Source organism: Canis lupus, chromosome 28, assembly GCF_048164855.1.
Source record: "Canis lupus baileyi chromosome 28, mCanLup2.hap1, whole genome shotgun sequence".
Classification (NCBI taxonomy): Eukaryota; Metazoa; Chordata; class Mammalia; order Carnivora; family Canidae; genus Canis; species Canis lupus.
Genome location: NC_132865.1, coordinates 23109604 through 23128269, shown reverse-complemented (window position 1 = coordinate 23128269; position 18666 = coordinate 23109604). Strand labels below are relative to the sequence as shown.

Sequence of the window (18666 nt, the reverse complement as noted above, 5' to 3'; positions counted from 1 at the left end):
GAAGAGTTGTATCAGTAAAAGGCAAGGCAAAGCTTAGTATACACAATGTGCCATGGAATTGTGGAGAAAGAGTGCCATTTTCCAGGTGGCAAAGGCAAAAATTGAAACACCATCCATTCCAAAGTTTACTGGGTCACCAAGATAGAAATAGATCAGTTGCTTCTAAGAAATATTGTGTATTCTGGTACTTGTTTCGATCATACCATGAAATTGTATATATCTACCCCACAATGGATTATAAGAGCTTGGATGAAACAGAGATAATTTAGTTCAATTCCCTTATTTTCTGGTGAGCAAATTTACATCTACAAGATCAAAAGTGACACATCTGATGTGCTCATGGGACGAGCAGCTATCAGGACCCTGCTCTTCAAGGCTCTTTTCAGTGCGCTATTCTAACTGCATGGGTTAGGTCGAGAATGACAGTGTACACCATAAGACTGCCCCAATGACAACTGTCAGGCTTTTTGTGTGGACTGGTCACCTGCTTCAGACTGTTGTCTTCCCAAGGATAGATGACTTGCTCCTGGAAACTAAGTCTGATTCCAAGGCCAACCTCCTGTGCAGGGGTCTAGACACTAAATAATAATTGAATTTATAGTGAGTCATCTTATGGAGAAAATGAAATTCTTTAAAGGAAACAGGTACTTTTCCAAATAGTTAGAAATAGAAAAAGGATGATAAGCACAGAAGAAAATAAATTTCGAGGTGCCCATTAGTGAATCAGACAAAAGTACAAACTGGAAGACTAAAATGGCAGTGATAGAGATCTATATAATTTACATTTATCTTTGATGGGAAAATACTGAAGTGTCTCAGGCAATTAGGAAGCAAAGAGGCCTTTGTGACAATAGTTTATTGATCTAACCTGGGACAGAGGCCCATTTGAAAATACACAAATAAACACATCAGGATGATGGGCATTTTAGGAAGTTAAAATAATTAGTGAATAAGTATTAAACCAACATAATTATTTATAAGCCATTAAATGAGAGGGGGGAAAGCCAATATATAAAGATTTTATTGTGTTTCTAATAATGAATACATTATTTCGAACGTTTAGCTGAGAACCTAAGAAAAATAATGCAAGAAACTGAAATGTGTATCATACGTAAATATTCATCTAGGGAAAAAGCACAAGGCAGTAATCAGTTTTATGAAGAAAAACTCCAAGAAGACAAATTACTAAGAGGCTGATTTTGGGAGGCATCCAGAATACATGGATTTCAATGAATTCGAATTGATCCAATATTATATTTACCATTTGTATGACATGATTTTTCTTTTTCAGAAATGAAGCATATTTTTGGACTGGCTATAGCCTGAATTTTTTCAAACTTTACTCATGGAAAATATGACTCTCCAACAGCTTAAATGTTCAAAAGGGGAAAATACAGCAACATGTCTATTGCATTTTATGTTCTGACAAGTGAAGTGGGAATGATATTGGATTATCTATCATAAAAATGAATATCCTGCCTATCTGCTAAAAAAAAAAAAAAAACTAGTGTAAATTTCTTGTGAGAATATAGACTAGAATGTTAAGCCTGGCATAAGTTTTAAGGTAAAAGTAACAATCAATGTTTGAGAGATAACATCAAATGTCAGAAAAAAAAAAAAAACCCTGAATCAAGACTGAGGAGAGCTAGAGCCACGTTCCATCTCTGCCTTTAATTTGTCTGGAGAACTTGCATAAGCTAGTTTTCCAACTTGTATATCTAATGGAGAGATTAAACCAGAATGATTCCTAGGTTTTCTTTCCTGTCCAAAATTATACTGTAATTTTATTATAATCCCTGTAATTTTCATATTGATTCATTTAAAGATTGTGGTGTTCAAATTATAATCAGAACACATGATATGAATGAATTAAATTTTAGTCATACTCATTTTACTTCATATAACTTGGGTGGAGGGGGCAATATTTAATGCAGAGTTGCAGTAAATTCTTTTGTAGAGAATTCTTTTATAACAAAATAATGTACACAAAGAAATTGACTTTCTGATTTGACGTCTTTTCATTTTACAAAATTTATTTATGTCACTTACAGCAAATACACTTTATCATCCAACTTGGGTTTTTTTTTTTTTTTAATGTAGAGTTCTCTTAAAGTAAGACACACTCATATTCTTATTTTAATGAGTTATGGTATTACAGATTTTTGATAGTAACATGATGTATAGCATACATACATTTATTGAACTACATGTGTTTAGAATTACACTAAATGCTAGGATATGAAGAGATATAAAGTAAGATCCCTGTCTTAATTAGATTTATAATCTAGTTGGGGAATTATAATTTTAACCTGGTTCAAAATGTATATATATTGTTAGTTTGTTAGTTACTACCAGTAAAATCCTGGTACTAACTCCCATATCAATGACAAGGAGTAAAAGCTCAATTAGTGCATCATTTGTTACATTAAATAAGACTTCTCCACATTCAGAAATCTTTTGTATAGTTCCCATGGCTGCCTTAAAGGCCTTTGCTTCAAAGAGTTGCAGGGAAATTTTTAAAGCATTATGTAAGAGATAGTCTTGGACAGAAGTAGCATGGGCTAAAGTCAACAGTAATTATAATCAGGTCTTTCTGATCTTTCTCCCTGTCACCAGACCACCACCCCCTCCCACCAGCTTCTTAAATAGCCATGAAGGGAAGTGTTTAATGATGTCTCAGAGAGGAGAGTGATACAGAAGGACAGGTAGATGGTCTATTAGCAGTATATTCCCATTGTTGCAAGTTGACTGAATTGCCAATGCCAAAGGATAAGAAAAACTTCGTACTGCATATAATCTAATGGCATTATGGGCAAGAAACTAAAATTCACCTTAGGGAAGGAGAAAGAGATTTAATACATCTGGAGGAAAATAATTAGAAGCCCAGATAATCAATTGCAGAGCGCTGCCAGGAAGCATAATGTTGAAAGAGGCCAGGGGTGATTACAAATGAGTCTCAATGTTACGAGGCAACAAGAAAGGCCAGAGTAACTTGAAGCCAACAGCACCGGGGGTGCCGCGTGGTGACGCATGAGGTCCTGGTCTCTCTTGGAACAAGTGTGATGGGTGAGGGCACATCTGGAATACTGAGTACATATTTTACACTCCATTAGCACAAAGACACCAAAAACCTGGAGGGAGTTCTGACAAGTACCAAGGACTATTAAGAGACTTGAAGGGATAGTTTATAAGGGGAGGATTAAGGGAGGGGCAATAGCCATGGCAATGGGTAGAAAGCAGCGCTAAATAACCAAACAAGTCAAACAATGAGGGAAGGGCAGGAATGACCCAACACGGCTGCCCCCAGAGGAAAAAACAGAGAACAAAACTGAACATAGCAGGAAAAATCGAAAAAACTAATTAAGCAGGAAAATGTAAGCCCAAAGGGAACCTGTTGCCACGAAGTAAGTCTGATTGGGGAGGAAAAATATGTAACCTCTCAAGAAATGTTTTCAAATGCACAAGTGCAGAAGTCAAACAAGATTTCCTCATACCGCCGAATGGTAAAGTACTTAAAATCAGAACACAGAGTTGGGAGAAAAAAGGTAGTGGTGTTGCTACTAATAATACGAGCAGCAGCGGCATTTAATAAACCCTTGTTATGTGCCAGGCACTGTTTGAAGTGTCTCACTTATGTTTTAATTTCATCGGATTCTCACAACAATCCTACCACTGTTATTACCATCCTCATGGTTTTGTAGATGGAGAACTAGAGGTAAAGAGAGGCCACGTAACTTGCTTGTGGACGGATATCTAGCAAATAGCACAGCCAGGATTTAAACCCAGGCAGGCCAGCTCCCAGGTTCATATTCCAAACCGCAGCACTCTTCTACTTCTTTTAAGACGAAAGGGAGAGAAAAGTGGGGAAAACCACTGGGGATGAGGAGCAGGCCAGAGAAAAGAGCTGGGCCCGAGATTATTAAATGAAAAGTTCCTGGAAATAGTCCCCTGCTGAAGTAATTTTGGCGGGGTGTGACCCTGGTCCTCTGCCTCTGACTCCAAGTCACATTGCCTTTCGTCAGAAAGGAAAATCATCTTGTGGTTCTAGGTGAAAAGGTGGTTGGTCTCTAAAGATAAGAATCCCTCATTAGAATTCCTACTGCACATAGCTCAGAGGGAAATCCTGAGTCATATCTGACGTGAGATCCTTTGACACTTTGTCCCACACTCGTCAATCTGCAATTGGCGTTTGGCCAATTGACCGCTTGATTGATTCACTCATTTGCAGACTCAACATATAAACATCCATCCAACAAATAGACATTTCTCAAACTTGAGTTAACTTTTGGAAGAAAATAAATCTAATCAGAAATATCACCTTCAGGCACTTATAATTCAAGTGAAAACATAAGTCTAGAACTTATGTAGGATCCCCAGAATACATGGAGGTCCATGAACCCCAGTGCAAGAAACAAAAATTATGAAGCCCCCTATGCTATGTGCAGGGATGGGAAACGGGGGGAGTACAAAGATGAGGCCAAGGCAATGTTGGCCCTCAAAGCCTTACAGTCTAAGAGGAATTACCTTACATACGAACATGACTGTAGAGCAAAGACAGCATTCGAGTCACAGAGACAAATCACTTTGCACTTGGGCAAAGCCTGGAACTGAAATGGCACCTGGTCTAGCCTGATACACAGCAGGGAGATGAGAGGACTGGCACAGGCAAAGGCAGGAGAGGTGAAAACCAGAGCAAATGGAGAAGACACATTCTCTGGAGAGAGGGTCAAATAACAGAAATGCAGGCTTGGGCTGGAAGGAGAGGCATTTTGTCCAGATCCAAGGGTGGCCTTGCATGGCATGCTATCAAATGAAACTTGATTCTGTCAAGTGAAACTTGGGGGGTGGGGAGGTCCATCCACAGTTGTGACAACAGAGTGATGTGACCAGAGCCAGTCTTCAGGAAGGTGGCGCTCAGAATGGAAAGACCCCTGAGGCCTGGCTAGGAGAGCTGGCAGGAGACTGCGAGCATTCCTGAGGGGCGTCAAGTAAGCGGAGAAAGAGGGGCAGGTTTGAGAGCTGTGATCCACATAGAACCTTCAGGTGGTGGTGACGGCTTAGCAAGGGAACCAAAGGAGCAGGTGAATCGGGGAAGGTTCCGGGGTGCCAAGCCTGGTCAACCAGGAAGACGATTCTTACAGAGAATAAAAGAGTATCTGAGGAGAGAAGTAAACTCAGAAGGGAAAAGGATTAATTCTGTTCTGGGCAATTGTATTAAAAGCGAGGAAACATTCAGATGGAGGTATCCTACAGGTAGCTGTATAGTAAGGACGAAAGCGAGCCAGCTAGCCCACAAGGACACAGAAATGATGTGCTGTGGGCAAGTGCGAGATTCAGAAATGCACTTGATTCAACAGTGATACCGATAAAGTGCCTGAATCTGGGGCCTGTTTTTGTCTTCCCAGGCGAGGCATCCAGGAACTATCTTTCTTTATGTGTGTAAGTGGAGGCACCTGTAAAACCTGCTTGATGAAGCTGCAAAGTGGCTTTGACATGGAAGGCATCTGCCAACCCTCGTTTCCCCCTAAAACGAAAGATGGCAGCCTTTTAAAGATCAGAAAAATTAGGGGTGCCTGGGTGGCTCAGTCAGTTAAGCGTTTGCCTTTGGCTCAGGTCATGATCCCAGGGTCCTGGGCTCGAGCCCCACATCGGGCGCCCTGCCCGGTGGGCAGCCTGCTCCTCCCTCTCCCGCTGCCCCTCACCCTTGGGGCAAATAAGTCTTTAGAAAACAAAAATCAGAAAAATTAAAACTTGTGTGTAGGTGTGTATTACATATGCATTTATGTATAGGCATAAGTGTGTGTGTATATGCAACACATACACCTATATTTACACATATAAAAATGTCTCTACATCTTCTTACTTAAGGGAAAGCCTATGTATATGGCTAACAGGGCGACCAGACATCTGGGTTACCCAGAGTAGTGCTTGTTTATACTTGCCTTCCTGGCGAAATTGCAACTATTAGAAATAGTACTCTCCTTGTCTTGCAGACTGATTGAATACTTCAGTTTTTAGGGCTGATTGGCTCTCAACCCCTTCAGAACAGTGCATGGAATATAATAGGAATGCCGGGCTTTCCCCACAAAGGAAAATTTGTGTGTGTGTGTTTAAACCAAACCTAAAAAACTGATAACAGCGGCTTAGAAATAGTATTTATTTCAGAATCGTGCATGTAAACGTGAGATTAACAACCCTGGATCCCAGTTTGACCTTTCTGTAATTGCAGAGTTACAGTTTTGCTGCTGTGGTATTAGAATAATTTTTTAATGTCATCCTGAAATAGAGGTGGGGATTGTAAGTACTAATGCAAAGGTAAATAAAAAATCACTTCTTGGGGATCCCTGGGTGGCGCAGTGGTTTAGTGCCTGCCTTTAGCCCAGGGCACGATCCTGAAGACCTGGGATCAAATCCCACATCGGGCTTCCTGCATGGAGCCTAGTTCTCCCTCTGCCTATGTCTCTGCCTCTCTCTCTCTCTCTCTCTCTCTGTGTCACTATCATGAATAAATAAATAAAATCTTAAAAAAAAAAAAAAAAACTTCTTGGGGATCCCTGGGTGGCTCAGCGGTTTCGCGCCTGCCTTTGGCCCAGGGCGCGTTCCTGGAGTCCCGGGATCGAGTCCCACATCGGGCTCCCGGCATGGAGCCTGCTTCTCCCTCTGCCTGTGTCTCTGCCTCTCTCTCTCTCTCTCTCTCTCTCTCTGTGTCTACCATAAATAAATAAAAATAAATCTTAAAAAAAAAAACACTTCTTAAATGTATGCAGTTGGTTTATTTTCTCTGTAAGAATCATAAAAGTTGACACATTACCGATAATTGAAATGATTAATGACTTATCAGCAAGGTGATTTGATCAGACCTTATACACAAACTTTGGTATACTCCAGAATGCTTTATTGCACTTGTGATGCTCTCTTGTCTAACCTAAATTTGCATCGCATGGTGATAACATGGTATACGTAGTGTGGTTAAAGTAAGTAATATAAAAGAAAAAAAAGAAAGAAAAGAAATAGTACTCTCTTTCTCAAAAGTGTGCCAACAATACGTTTTTGGTTACCCTTCTTATAGTCAGCAAGTATTTGATCTCAAGAGCTAACTCATTCCATTTGCAAAACCCCAACCGCCCTACTCTCTCCTTCGCCCCTCTCCTATCATCATCTATGGTTGAGGACCAAATCCAAAATTTCCCTCTGAAAGGATCAGGAAGCCCTCTGCACATGGCCTTCCTTGGGTCCCTCTGAAAGGATCGGTAAGCCCTTTGCACATGGCCTTCCTTGGATGGGACATGCCAAAGTTACAGATGTGAAGTCCCTCCAGGAGCTTCGTCAATGAGCAATGGAGTGTTTGAGTCCTGTGTAATTCTGTTTTGCTATAAAACTATGAACATTAGTCACCTAGGTAGTAATTCTCTGTTACCCAGATTTTTTTCTCACCATTAATAGACGTGCACATTCACAAAATGCACATAACGTAAACACCGATGCCGTAACATGCATGTGACCTAAAACTCTTACCATGTGCCATAGAAATAGAGTCTGCCATGGTTCCTTGATTTGGAGAATTTGTGCTCTGGAGATGCAAAAACAAAGACAGGTTTTACCATAGTGTTGTTATGATTCATTTACAACCCTCAAGTAGTAAGTTAGGAAACTTACTTTCTCACAAAGACAACTTTCAGGCCTCCAGTATTTGCCAAAGATAGCATTCCAGATTTCCACTGGCTAATTCTCTGTTACATCAACTTAACAAAAGGGTACATTCTGCTTTTATCCCAGCAGAACCACGAGAAATAGATGCATCCAGATTATCATGATTGTTATGGTGATTTTATTGCAGTATAATCCATGTACTTGGGTGCTACGTTTATTTATTCAAAAGGAAAATGTGTATGTGTCACTTTGTCAAAGAATCAGAGTATTACACTATTATTTTGGCTTCTACTGTTACCTAGTTTTACTTTTGTTTTACTGCCCCTTTCTCGGGTCCTAATTTCATACTTATGCATTTATGCACTTATTTGTGATTAATCATTTCATATGAGAAAATAAGCCTTTTTTTTCCCTTTGCAGCCTTTTTTGGAAAATACCTCAATGAATATAATGGCAGCTACATCCCTCCTGGGTGGCGAGAATGGCTTGGATTAATCAAGAATTCTCGTTTCTATAATTACACTGTTTGTCGCAATGGCATCAAAGAAAAGCATGGATTTGATTATGCAAAGGTAATTTTCAGGCACTTTTATACTGCATCAATTTACTTTGTGCATAATGGGGAAAAGCCATTTTCAGTGAGTTAACTTATCCACGAGATTGGCTTTCTATGTTCTCACAATGTTAGAATGAGAAATTTTAAGGTAATTTTAAACTCCAGGCAAGAAAAGGACTTTCAAGGAACACTGACTTTGAATAGTGATTCTTTTTTCCCTCATTAGGATGAAAGGCAATCAGCCTTTGATGAAGCATCATCAAGAAAATCATAGATGCCTCCACTCTGTCTTGTGATTTCTTTTTTTTTTTTATTTTTCTGCTCTCTAGAGGATTTGTCCACCTAATCAAATGTTCATCTTGTACCATTTTGCTTTTCACTGGGGTAAAAGTGTATTTCATCTGTGACTTCAGGTTTAGATGTAAGAGTAAGAGCAGACAAGCGCAATAATCGAGGGTCAGGAAACTACATTCTTTGCTTTTACTTCTGTCTGGCCAAGCGTTGATATGTGACAAGGCCACCTGCCTCTCGGCAGTCAGTCCACAAAAGTCTCTGAGGCCATCAATCCTAGGATTTCCAAGTCAATTCATAGAAACTGAAATCGACACGTCCCTCGGTTCTCTAACAAATGCATCCCAGATTAGACTTTTTAAAATTCACAAAGGTTTTGTGATTGCCAACTTAAAATAAAACAATATTCCGATGACAAGAGTGAAGGGGGAAAATATCGTCAAATTTAGTCTGCTAATTAGCCTAAAATATCCTCTTCTCTTCTAGCCATGCCCATCTCTTCCTCACTTATCTAAAAGAAGCTGACAATCTGCTCTCTCTAGCATAGATCACTACGAAAGAGCCACTGGTAGAAATCAGAGAGAGGGAACTTGATTTAATTTTGGCACCGTGCTGCCTTTATGCTTGGCCCGATTTGAGTTCAAGGAACTTGGTGCGAGCTAAGGTCTAAGTCTTACTCTTTAGTCCCCTTCCGAAAACAATGAATGCAAATGAATTCACAAACATTGCTAATAGGATCCCAGACTCATCAAAGTGGAGAGCTGGCGGGGACCTTGGAGGCAGATTTGAGCAATGTCCTACAAAGTGCGCTAATTGTCACCGCTATCATTTTTTATCTGTGGGGATGCTTTCATGCTCCTTGTTCAAGCTATTAACCTTTCTTTCCCTGTTGTCCTAAGGAGAGCAAAGTAATCAAGATTCCCTCCAAAGACTAAAATTAGCGTAACTTGCCCATTATCACAGCTGATTAAGTGTCAAAGACAACTGTGTCCAAAAAGAATATATGGCTTTTTTTTTTGAGTGAGAAAAGGAATGAAACAGACACTCCATGGAAGAAGGTGATAGCCTGTGGACTTGTCCTAACAATGACATGTGACACAGATTTCCTCCCTTGGGCACTGCTTTTGCAGCTGTTCTGGTCCTTGAGTCTACATGTGATTAGTCATGCCTGGAAGCCTCTGACATTGTGAACGAGGCCTGGGCACTTTCTGAATAAAGTTCGTCAGGGAGCTCCAGGCCAACGATACCCACTTAGGGGAAGCAGGTGGTTTAATTTAAGTTTTCATCGTTCCTTTTCATTCCATTTCTTCCTTCCCCCTTACAGAGTTGCATCAGTCCCTTGGACTGCAGCTTAAGTCATTTTATTAACAAGTCAGGCTCAAATCCCAGCAGCTGTATCATTTTAGTTGTGCAATTAACAGTATAATCTGCAGGAAATCAAATGCTCCCCATATTTAGTGTTTCAAGTAAATTAATTGATAAAATATTGTGGCTTTTCCCTGTGCACCCAGATTTTGGCTACGGCTCTCATTAGCCATTATTGCGCAATTCCCACAGGTGAATTTTTAATTTAAAGAAAAGACCTTTTCTTTAAATCTCGTGGATAAGGCCTTTTCTTTTGTTTGTGTGTGTGTGTGTGTGTGTGTGTGTGTGTGTATGTTCTGCAACTGTGAATTTGTAGTGGGCGTGGGTGTTTCCTGCCCTGGAAAGTAATTAAATTTTTTGTCAACGAATTACATCAATGAAACCTGAGAATGAAATATGTATCCGGTGTTTCATGTGCTCTAGCATTTGGGTTGCCAGATCTGATCATTATCTTGGGCAAACAGGACTGAACTTTTTTTTTTTTCTTTCCTAATTGCTAAGTTGTGCCGTACTTAAAATGAAATCTTTGCATGTTACCAAGCTAGCAACCCTAGAACGTAACTGGCAGCTGATTTTGTCTATTATGGAAGATGTTTTGCTGCTTTGGGAAGTATCATTTTCCCTCCTGCTTTAGACCTTATCTCTTCATTCAGTGAGATGCTTCTGAAGAAAGCAGTATTCAAATGTGATCTGATGAATGTCACCTTTTGTAATTTTTGTTTTGTGTCAAATGTATGTTTCAGGACTACTTCACAGACTTAATCACTAACGAGAGCATTAATTACTTCAAAATGTCTAAGAGAATGTATCCCCATAGGCCCATTATGATGGTGATCAGCCACGCTGCGCCCCACGGCCCCGAGGACTCGGCCCCACAGTTTTCAAAACTGTACCCCAATGCCTCCCAACACATGTGAGTAATAACGTCAGTTCTGGGACCTGCTGAACTCAGGCCTTTCCTTTGCTCCTCGCCTCCCTCCTCCCCACTCCCCCCACTTCCTTCCACGCCGCTTCTCCAGAGGCAGGAACACCAGCTCCTGCCATGAGACCCCAGGCCGGGGGGCCTGGCATGAAGGACTTGTCTAATGGTGTGATTGGGAACCACATTTCCAACATTTGTAAGTAGCTAAATGGAAAGGAAGAGAAGCGCATAGGGTGAATGGGGGAAATTTTTATCAGGCGTTCCCTTCAGTTGTCCTAAATAATATTCCTGAGCATGATCTCATAAAAATAACAATCAAGCGGTATGCTTCTCCTAGCAGCAGAGTGGCGCTCCCTGGTCTGGCTGTAGAAACGGGTTGGTCTCTAGGCGAGCACTGGGCAGCTTTGCTGCAGATGTGCAGTTAGGATTGCTGTAGAAAGCAGCTTGCATGGGCTTGCCCGAGAGGCCTTCTCAGGTCACGGCTTTAAAATAACCTGATGTTTCTTTTTGAGAGGCTTGCTGAGGAGGGGAGGGAAGGCCCAGGGGAAGGGGGCTGATGGTGTGGGGGCCCGAGACAGCCGAGAGCCCTGTTACGCCGATAACTCTCACTAGCCAAGAGTGGAAAAGCCCGGATGCTTTGGCAGCAAAGAACATGATTTTGTTTTTTACTCTGTCGACTTGCTTCCTTCCCATCCGTTGCCATAACACGCAGTCTTCCCCTCCAGAGCAGTTGGCTCTGTGTCCTCTGAACCATCGGCCATCAGACAGGTAGGGAGCGGGGAATGGATAAGTTTCCTTCATCACTAAACCTCCAAAATTGGTTCTTGATCTGTTTATGCTTAAGTATCATCCCTTTTCATCCACACTGATTTCCCAGCCACAGTCCCAGACAGAAAGAAAATAGATTAAATGTATTTATGAAAAGAGAGAAGCGCCGAAGGCACTGTAGTTGCTGACCATTATGTATCCTTATATTCTTATTTTGTTTTATCTTATAACTAATAAACCGATGGCTTTGGGCCAGTGGTGTTCAGATCATCTCTGTCATATCAAGTGACTTCGAAAGAAGGAAAGAGGTCAGAGCTGACTGTGATAGGAACTAACAGTAAATATAGAGCCAGGACAGATATTCTACAGAGCATGCGAAGTAGGATGGAAGAATGGAAGCGTTTTAATACATAAACTATTGCCAACAAAGCAGGCTGCCCCAGCACCTGGGGAACGTGGTCTGGGTGAGCCACTGTGTTTTGGAAAGAACCTGGTGGATGGATATCCAAACCTCTGAAGATCTACGGCCATGTAACCATGCACCTAAATCCGTGAGCAAAGCCCACGGGTGGCAAGTGGCTCTCCATTACAGGTCGCTTACAGAGTTAGCAAGCAGCCAGTTCAGTGAAAGAGAAAGGTCTTTGCAGTCTTCTTCTGTGCCCTGGGGACCCACCTCTCTCCTCTTTTGAATCAGAAATCACTCTGTGTAAGTTCTTTTGTTGCGTTGGCAGATGCTCCCACCTTTGACTGGTGTTTTCCCCAGGAGAAGGGATTGACAAAATGTGGTGTTTTATGGCTCCTTAGGAGTCAGCCTGCCTTTGAAGCTCCCAGGCAAGGTCCTGGGCCTACAGAAAAAGCAGCTGCAGGTCAAGAGGTTCTGACAGCTTCTGTGGCATACACAGATAGCAACTGCAGGACGAGAGGAATCTGCAGGCTTCTTGGGGCCTTAATGATAACTAAAATAGAGCATTTTTGATTCCAGCAAATAAAAATTGTGTTTGATTCCACAAATATTTACAAGTGGCGCCACACAGTACAGCCTGGATGTAGGCATGAGGAAGACACGATTGCTAACAATCGGGAACCAATGAGCAAAGACAGAGAGACTGGGACACTGCAGCCAAAGCCAGCTTGCCACCAGCTTTTGTTAATGAGACTTTATCGAAATACAGCCATATTCACTTTTTTGTGTGTTATCTGGGCTGCTTTCACAATTCAACAGCAGAGCAGTTGTGGCAGGTACATGGTGGCCTGCACCACTCCAGTTATTTAGTCTCTGATCCTTTACGGAGTGAGTTTGCCCCTCAACCCCTACTCTAGGGGGGAGGATGGGCAAGTGTCCAAATCGCCTTATCACCGCTAGGAAGAGAAGTGATTAAGTACCAGGCCAGCCATTCAAGGGGCTATGGAAGTTTGGAGGAAGAAGTGCTCACATTTCTTAGGGGAACGTGGACAAGTCATGGACCAGCAGACATTCAGAGCGGGCCTCAAAGAATGGGTAAAATTTCTGCAGCTGATTCTACAGATTGAGTAGATGATTTCAGGATGAAAATGCAGCATGGACAAGTGGTCACCACGTTAAGTGAGGCAATTTAAGATGTGACCTCAGAGAATGGCATGCAAGGAAGGCAGTAAGGGATAAAGCTAGAAAGGGAAACTAGCAGAATTTTGAAGACTTAAATGAATGTGTAACCATAGGAGAGAGTCACCGGAGGTCATTTAGTAGAGTAGTGATGTAAGGTGGAACATGGTCATTTTCACATGTAAGTCGTTTCAGTTATTCCCTTTTAGTTCACATGAACCACCTGTGTGTCTAAAATAAAATCTACACACGGCAGAGTGAAGTGCATTTAGGCCTTTGAGACAAACAAGTGCGGGTTCCTTTTTCATCCGTCCTCAATACTAAGCCTGTGGGCAACTTTTTTTAACCTCTGGGAACCTCCACTGTCTCATCTGTTACATGCGGATAATACTCGTGCTTTGATATGATGTCATGAACAAAAATTAGTAGAGGAAGCCTAAAAAAAAAGGAGAGGAAGCCTACCTCAAGTCCCCACATAAGACCTGGGACACAGAAGCCACTTCATAGCTGCGAATTCTTATTGATCCTTTCCGTTAAGATGAACCCCATAAAGCTCTTTCTCAATTCCATCTGTCTTGACCTACAAAAAGTACAGTTTTACTTGGCTCAACTAAACGTTGAGGGGAAGCAGCTGAAGAAGTGACAAGTTGATACATGTCCATTGCGATGTGGCAAATCTCTTGACAAGCTAAGACTCACACGGTGATGAGCCTCTCACACCTGGCCATCCTAAAACCACAGCTGCAGTGTGGGCCATGCTGTCTTTTCCAGGTGCAAAATGTGCACTACGAGCAAGTGCCAGTGGGGAGACCACCCTTAGCCATAGAAAATGAAAATCCACACTGTGGGTTCAGTGCTTCAGCTTCTATCTGCTGCTAAGCGTGGGGCTCTGGTGCACCCCGAATGGAGAGATCCGCTGTGTCACCCACAGGCCTTCGAAGGCCCCCTGGGGCTCCACACCTTGGGGTGTCCAGGCCTCCCTGACTGCCGCTCGCCAGAGCAAGGGGCTGGCAAGAGGCGGTGGGTGGCTCTCGTCCCCATGAGTGACTGCACAGGGTCACAGTTCAGGGTGTAGACAAAGGAGACAGATGAAGACGGGCGGCTAACGGGGGAGCCCGGAGCCCCGGCATGGCCGGTTTCCTCAGCAAGAACACGAGCACCACATGCAAGCGAAGGGATGGAAGAAGCTAAGTACTTCGCAGAAATGTTTGCCAAGGGACGCCTGGGTGGTTCAGTGATTGAGCATCTGCCCTCGGCTGAGGTCATGATCCTGGGGTTCCGGGATCGAGTCCCACATGGGCTCCCCGCAGGGGGCCTGCTTCTCCCTCTGGCTGTGTCTCTGCCTCTCTCTCTCTCTCTCTCTCTCTCTCTGTGTCTCTCATGAATAAATAAATAAAAATTAAAAAAAGAAATCTTTGGCAAGTCCTCTGAAAAGGGCGAGAAGCCCACAGGGGTGAGAGAAGCAAGTCCTTTTGGAAGGTTCCTTTGGGAAGGTTCAGTCCCGGGAAGCTCGGGCTGTGGACCTCCGACCCTCTGGGACTGGAGTGGGTGCGTCGTGTGTCCAGGGCGCGTTGCGCTCCCCACCAAGCCAGGAAGCCGGACCCATGTTGGCCTGTTGGCTTTACACACAGAGGCTTGAGGTTTTGCCAACCCACTAAGAATGAGGACGGATGTGGCCTCACTGTTGAATCAGAGGCAGCTCTGCTGTGCCTGGCGTCGGTGACGTCTGAGGGAGCCTCCATCATACAGGGCATTTAATGATCCTTCCCCTAAAGCTCTTGGTGGTGGCGAGGACCCTACTGTGCTTTCAGTAAATTACCTCCCCGTCCCCTCATAGCACTGCTGTTCCCCCACTCTCACTTTGACGTAGCTCTTCTCTCCTGGCCTCCGTGAGGTGGTAACGTGCAGCAGTGGCAGGAAAGGAGCTTCCACTTACCTACCCGCTGATTCTGGGGGAAGCTGAGGGACTCCCCTACCACCTTCCTACAATCATGCACCTAACGACTGAAATTTGTTGTTGTTGCTGTTGTTCCAGTTTGTCAGTTGTTTCTCCCCACCCCTGGAAATGTGTGCAATTATGTGTGCAAACACACAAACACGGATTCAAGTGAAATCTAAAATCTTGGCAGAACAATCCAGGTCCACTAACTTGCAAGAATGGTTCTAAAAGCACCGTTTGGGGATGACGTAGTCTGTCAAAGGGACAACTACCTCTGCGTGAGCCTCAGAACAAAGTTTTTGAAAGGCCTTTGCTGTCCCAAGTTGGAAAGAAATGTCTGTCCTTAAGAGAATTTGCCCATTCTTATTTCATTTCTTCCACAGATCCACAAAAGAAAGGACTTTTGGAGATGGGAGAGCTTTAAATTCCCCATAAAATTCTTTGATTTGGGCAAAACTCATTGCTCCTTTTGTGTGCCCACTTTGTTTTTCTCTTCATCATTGACTATGTATCCCATGGCACTGGCTGTTTACCCAGACCCTTGAAATCAAACTGCACACCTCCAGGAGGCAGCAGTCACACAAGATATCATGTGAATGAGGCCCTGCAAGACAGCTCTTTCCTAAAGGCAGGGCCAAGCCTCACATCTCTAGCTCTGGTGCCTGGGGAGCATGGCTCCTCCGACATCCCCTGCCTGAAACTTTTTTGTTTAGCAAATGAATAAGCATGTTAACCCCACCACCTCAGTGACATTAAGCCATTTTTAATAGCATAAAAATATTTAAGCAATCGGCTTTATGAATTAAAGGACACCTACAGATCACCTAATGCCATAAATTCTTAGATTAAAAAATGAAGGCCCAAACTCTATTCAAAAAAATAAAAAGACCCAAATGGCTTTGCCCAGGTCGCATAAGTAGATTAGGGAAGCTGGAGCCAAAACTCCGTTCTCTTGGCCTCAGGTGATCTTTGCACTGGCCAGGGTTTGCTCAGTATACTTCACAGTTACCATTAATATCAGAAGTGGCTGCTGTGTGGGGGTTTGCACAATTCTGTTGGAGTTTGCAGCATTTTAGAAGACTTTTAAAATTAGTTTCCTGCGGTATCTATAATCAAGATCATTTGATATTATTCTGTGTGCGTTCAAATGTTACCTACCTAAAGACATTTGAACTCAGGTGGGGAATATCTCTACAAAGTCAATTAAATAAGTTCAATTTGAGTGAAAGCTGAGATGGTGTGGCTTGGGAGATTAAGTATAGAATTTCCAATTTAATGCTTTGAGTGTGTGTGTCTTAAATCTGTATAACAGGCTTATTCTGGGAATTGAAACCCTATTTCATTTCTTACAAAATGATGGTCCTGCTACCAGTACCCTTTAAGAGTTAGATCGTTAGAGGTTTTTTTTGTTGTCCAAGACTAAATAACAAATGAAGAAAACACTTGGTCAAATATAAAACACTATAAAATATATAAATGTATTTCTTTTATAAAATATAAAATTATAAATATCAAATATAAAATGTATTTCTTTTCTCTGGGTGACAGCAAAGGCCATCGGCAATAAAAATGAACTGCTAAGTTTCTTGCAATTCCCTGAATATGGATTTAATATACAACACATGCATTTCTTAAAACTATTTCTTTTCTACTGAGAATTATTCTCCCCAAATACCCACCCATCAAAAAGAAAGGTGGCATTATTGATTTTCAGAATTCTTATTCCTGTTACGCTAATAAGCAATACAGGAGAGAAAATCAAAGCCTAAAGAGAATTGGCACAGATGGCAAAGGTTGAACTCACAAACGTGTGGTCTGAAGGATCTGTGATCTAATGCTGAGCAATAAATCCAAACAAGTAACAACTGGAGAAAAGCAATATGCAAAAAAAAAAAAAAAAAGAAAAGAAAAAAGTTAACATTTCAAATAAGAGCATAGTCTACTGAGGGCTCCAGGCATGTTTGTGGAGAACGTAAGGCCTGGAATACATAGTTTATGGGTAAATCCTCCTCTGAAGAGACAGCAAGACGTCTTACCCGATCGGGACATGGATTTTTTTTTTTTCCCCAAGAAAGCAACTGATACTCAAAAACGTCAATTTATTCATTTGTCCTCTCAGTTTTAAAGCAAACAGCCAGTGTAATCTATCTTTTCGCTGATGCAACCAGCTTGCCTTGGAGGGTCAGACTTTATCTTGTACTGTCAGCAAAAGTAGACACTAAGCAGCTGGTGGGGGGCACTTGAATGGGAAGCCAAAGAGGCTAATATTTTAAACCAGGACAAAGGCTAAGGATTTTCGGACTTACTTTTTTTGAGAGAAAGGAATGTATGTATCAGATCTTTTAATGACTGGGATTTCGAGGCACTTCTTGGGGACTGTGGTGCAGTGCCCTGGCCGTTATGACGTGATGGAGAGCGCCCTGGCCCCGGACAGACTTTCTGAGCCGCCTCTGGACACTTTACTTTCTAATTTGTGAAACAGGAATAAGATGTCCTGCCTACACCTCACGGTTGCCACGACAGTCCAAAGAGCTACTCATGATAAGATCTCTGCCAGCTACCTGCCATTATAGGTCTGATGTGATACCAGGATTTGTTCTCTGGTGTCACTGAAATCTCTTTAAACCCCCACATAACTTTGAAGTTGTTATTCCCATTATACAGGTGAAGAAACAGAGGCTTAGAGAAAAAAAAAAAAAAAAGTTACCCAAGATCACACACTAGTAACAGGGCTGGGATGAGATTGCAGGTGTGATCCCCACGCATTCTGGAACAGTTGGACATGTGATTTTCCACTTTTCCCTAAAACAGCTACCTGCTTCTTTCTGTGGCTGTCGTTCAGCTGCCAGCTCCAGCTCCTCTTTGAATCATTGTGACTCAGTTCTTAGGGAAGCAAGCCTTAATTATCATGGGGACGGGGGGACCCGAAGGCTGCATCTTCCAGGAATTTGGCAGACCCCAGCAGGAGGCAACCACAGGTCCTTGGCAAAAGATCACTTTTCAACAACATTGTCAATTCCAGCGACCCCCGACCTTCCACCTGCAGGCACCCCCCCCAACAGCTGCTGTTCTGTGGGAAGCAGTGGCAGTCTGTCTTCCTTTAAAAGGCAAATTCGTACCCCCCTCCTCAGCCCCCTGCTGAGATCCCACCTGGGATTTCATCCCCAGAGCTGGGGGTCAGCTCCCACTTGGAAAATTAAGGGGGGAGGGGGCGGGGAAAGGCAAGCTGGGGGGTGGGGAGGGACAGTGGCTTTGACAGCAGACCTGAACTCTCCTCTTTAATAGAAGCCAGATTTAACATATGTCATTCTGCAAATCCGGGAGTCCAATTTGAGGCTTGTAATTTGCTGCGACCTTCCCCGGTCCTCCAAGCGAGGTGGAGCTATGCCAAGCACATCAAGGTAGCCAGTAGAAGATGTAATTTGCCCGCTGTGAGCCTTCGTTTCGGTTCCCTATTGTTAATTTTTATTTGTGTTGAGGTTTTGTGGCTTTAAAAAAGTCAACTCGATTTATTTTAAAATCAAGGCAAGCCAGCATCAAGGCAGTGAGAGGAAGATGTTTAGGTACTAGAAAGAAGCCCTGTGTAATCTGTT

The 18666-nt window shown here is 42.7% G+C and overlaps 1 protein-coding gene across 17 annotated transcripts in view; it reads left to right on the top strand.

Annotated features, from left to right (window-relative positions):
- Window positions 1–18666, top strand: part of SULF1 (sulfatase 1) — a 175995-nt gene that overhangs the window by 109703 nt on the left and 47626 nt on the right. For 15 of the 17 annotated variants that reach the window (XM_072804331.1, XM_072804325.1, XM_072804328.1 and 12 more), the window contains 2 exons: window positions 8071–8222; window positions 10606–10775. In XM_072804331.1, coding sequence (XP_072660432.1) covers window positions 8071–8222; window positions 10606–10775 — 322 coding nt within the window. The remainder of the gene's footprint in view (window positions 1–8070; window positions 8223–10605; window positions 10776–18666) is intronic. The other 2 variants (XM_072804334.1, XM_072804339.1) reach the window with 1 other exon arrangement.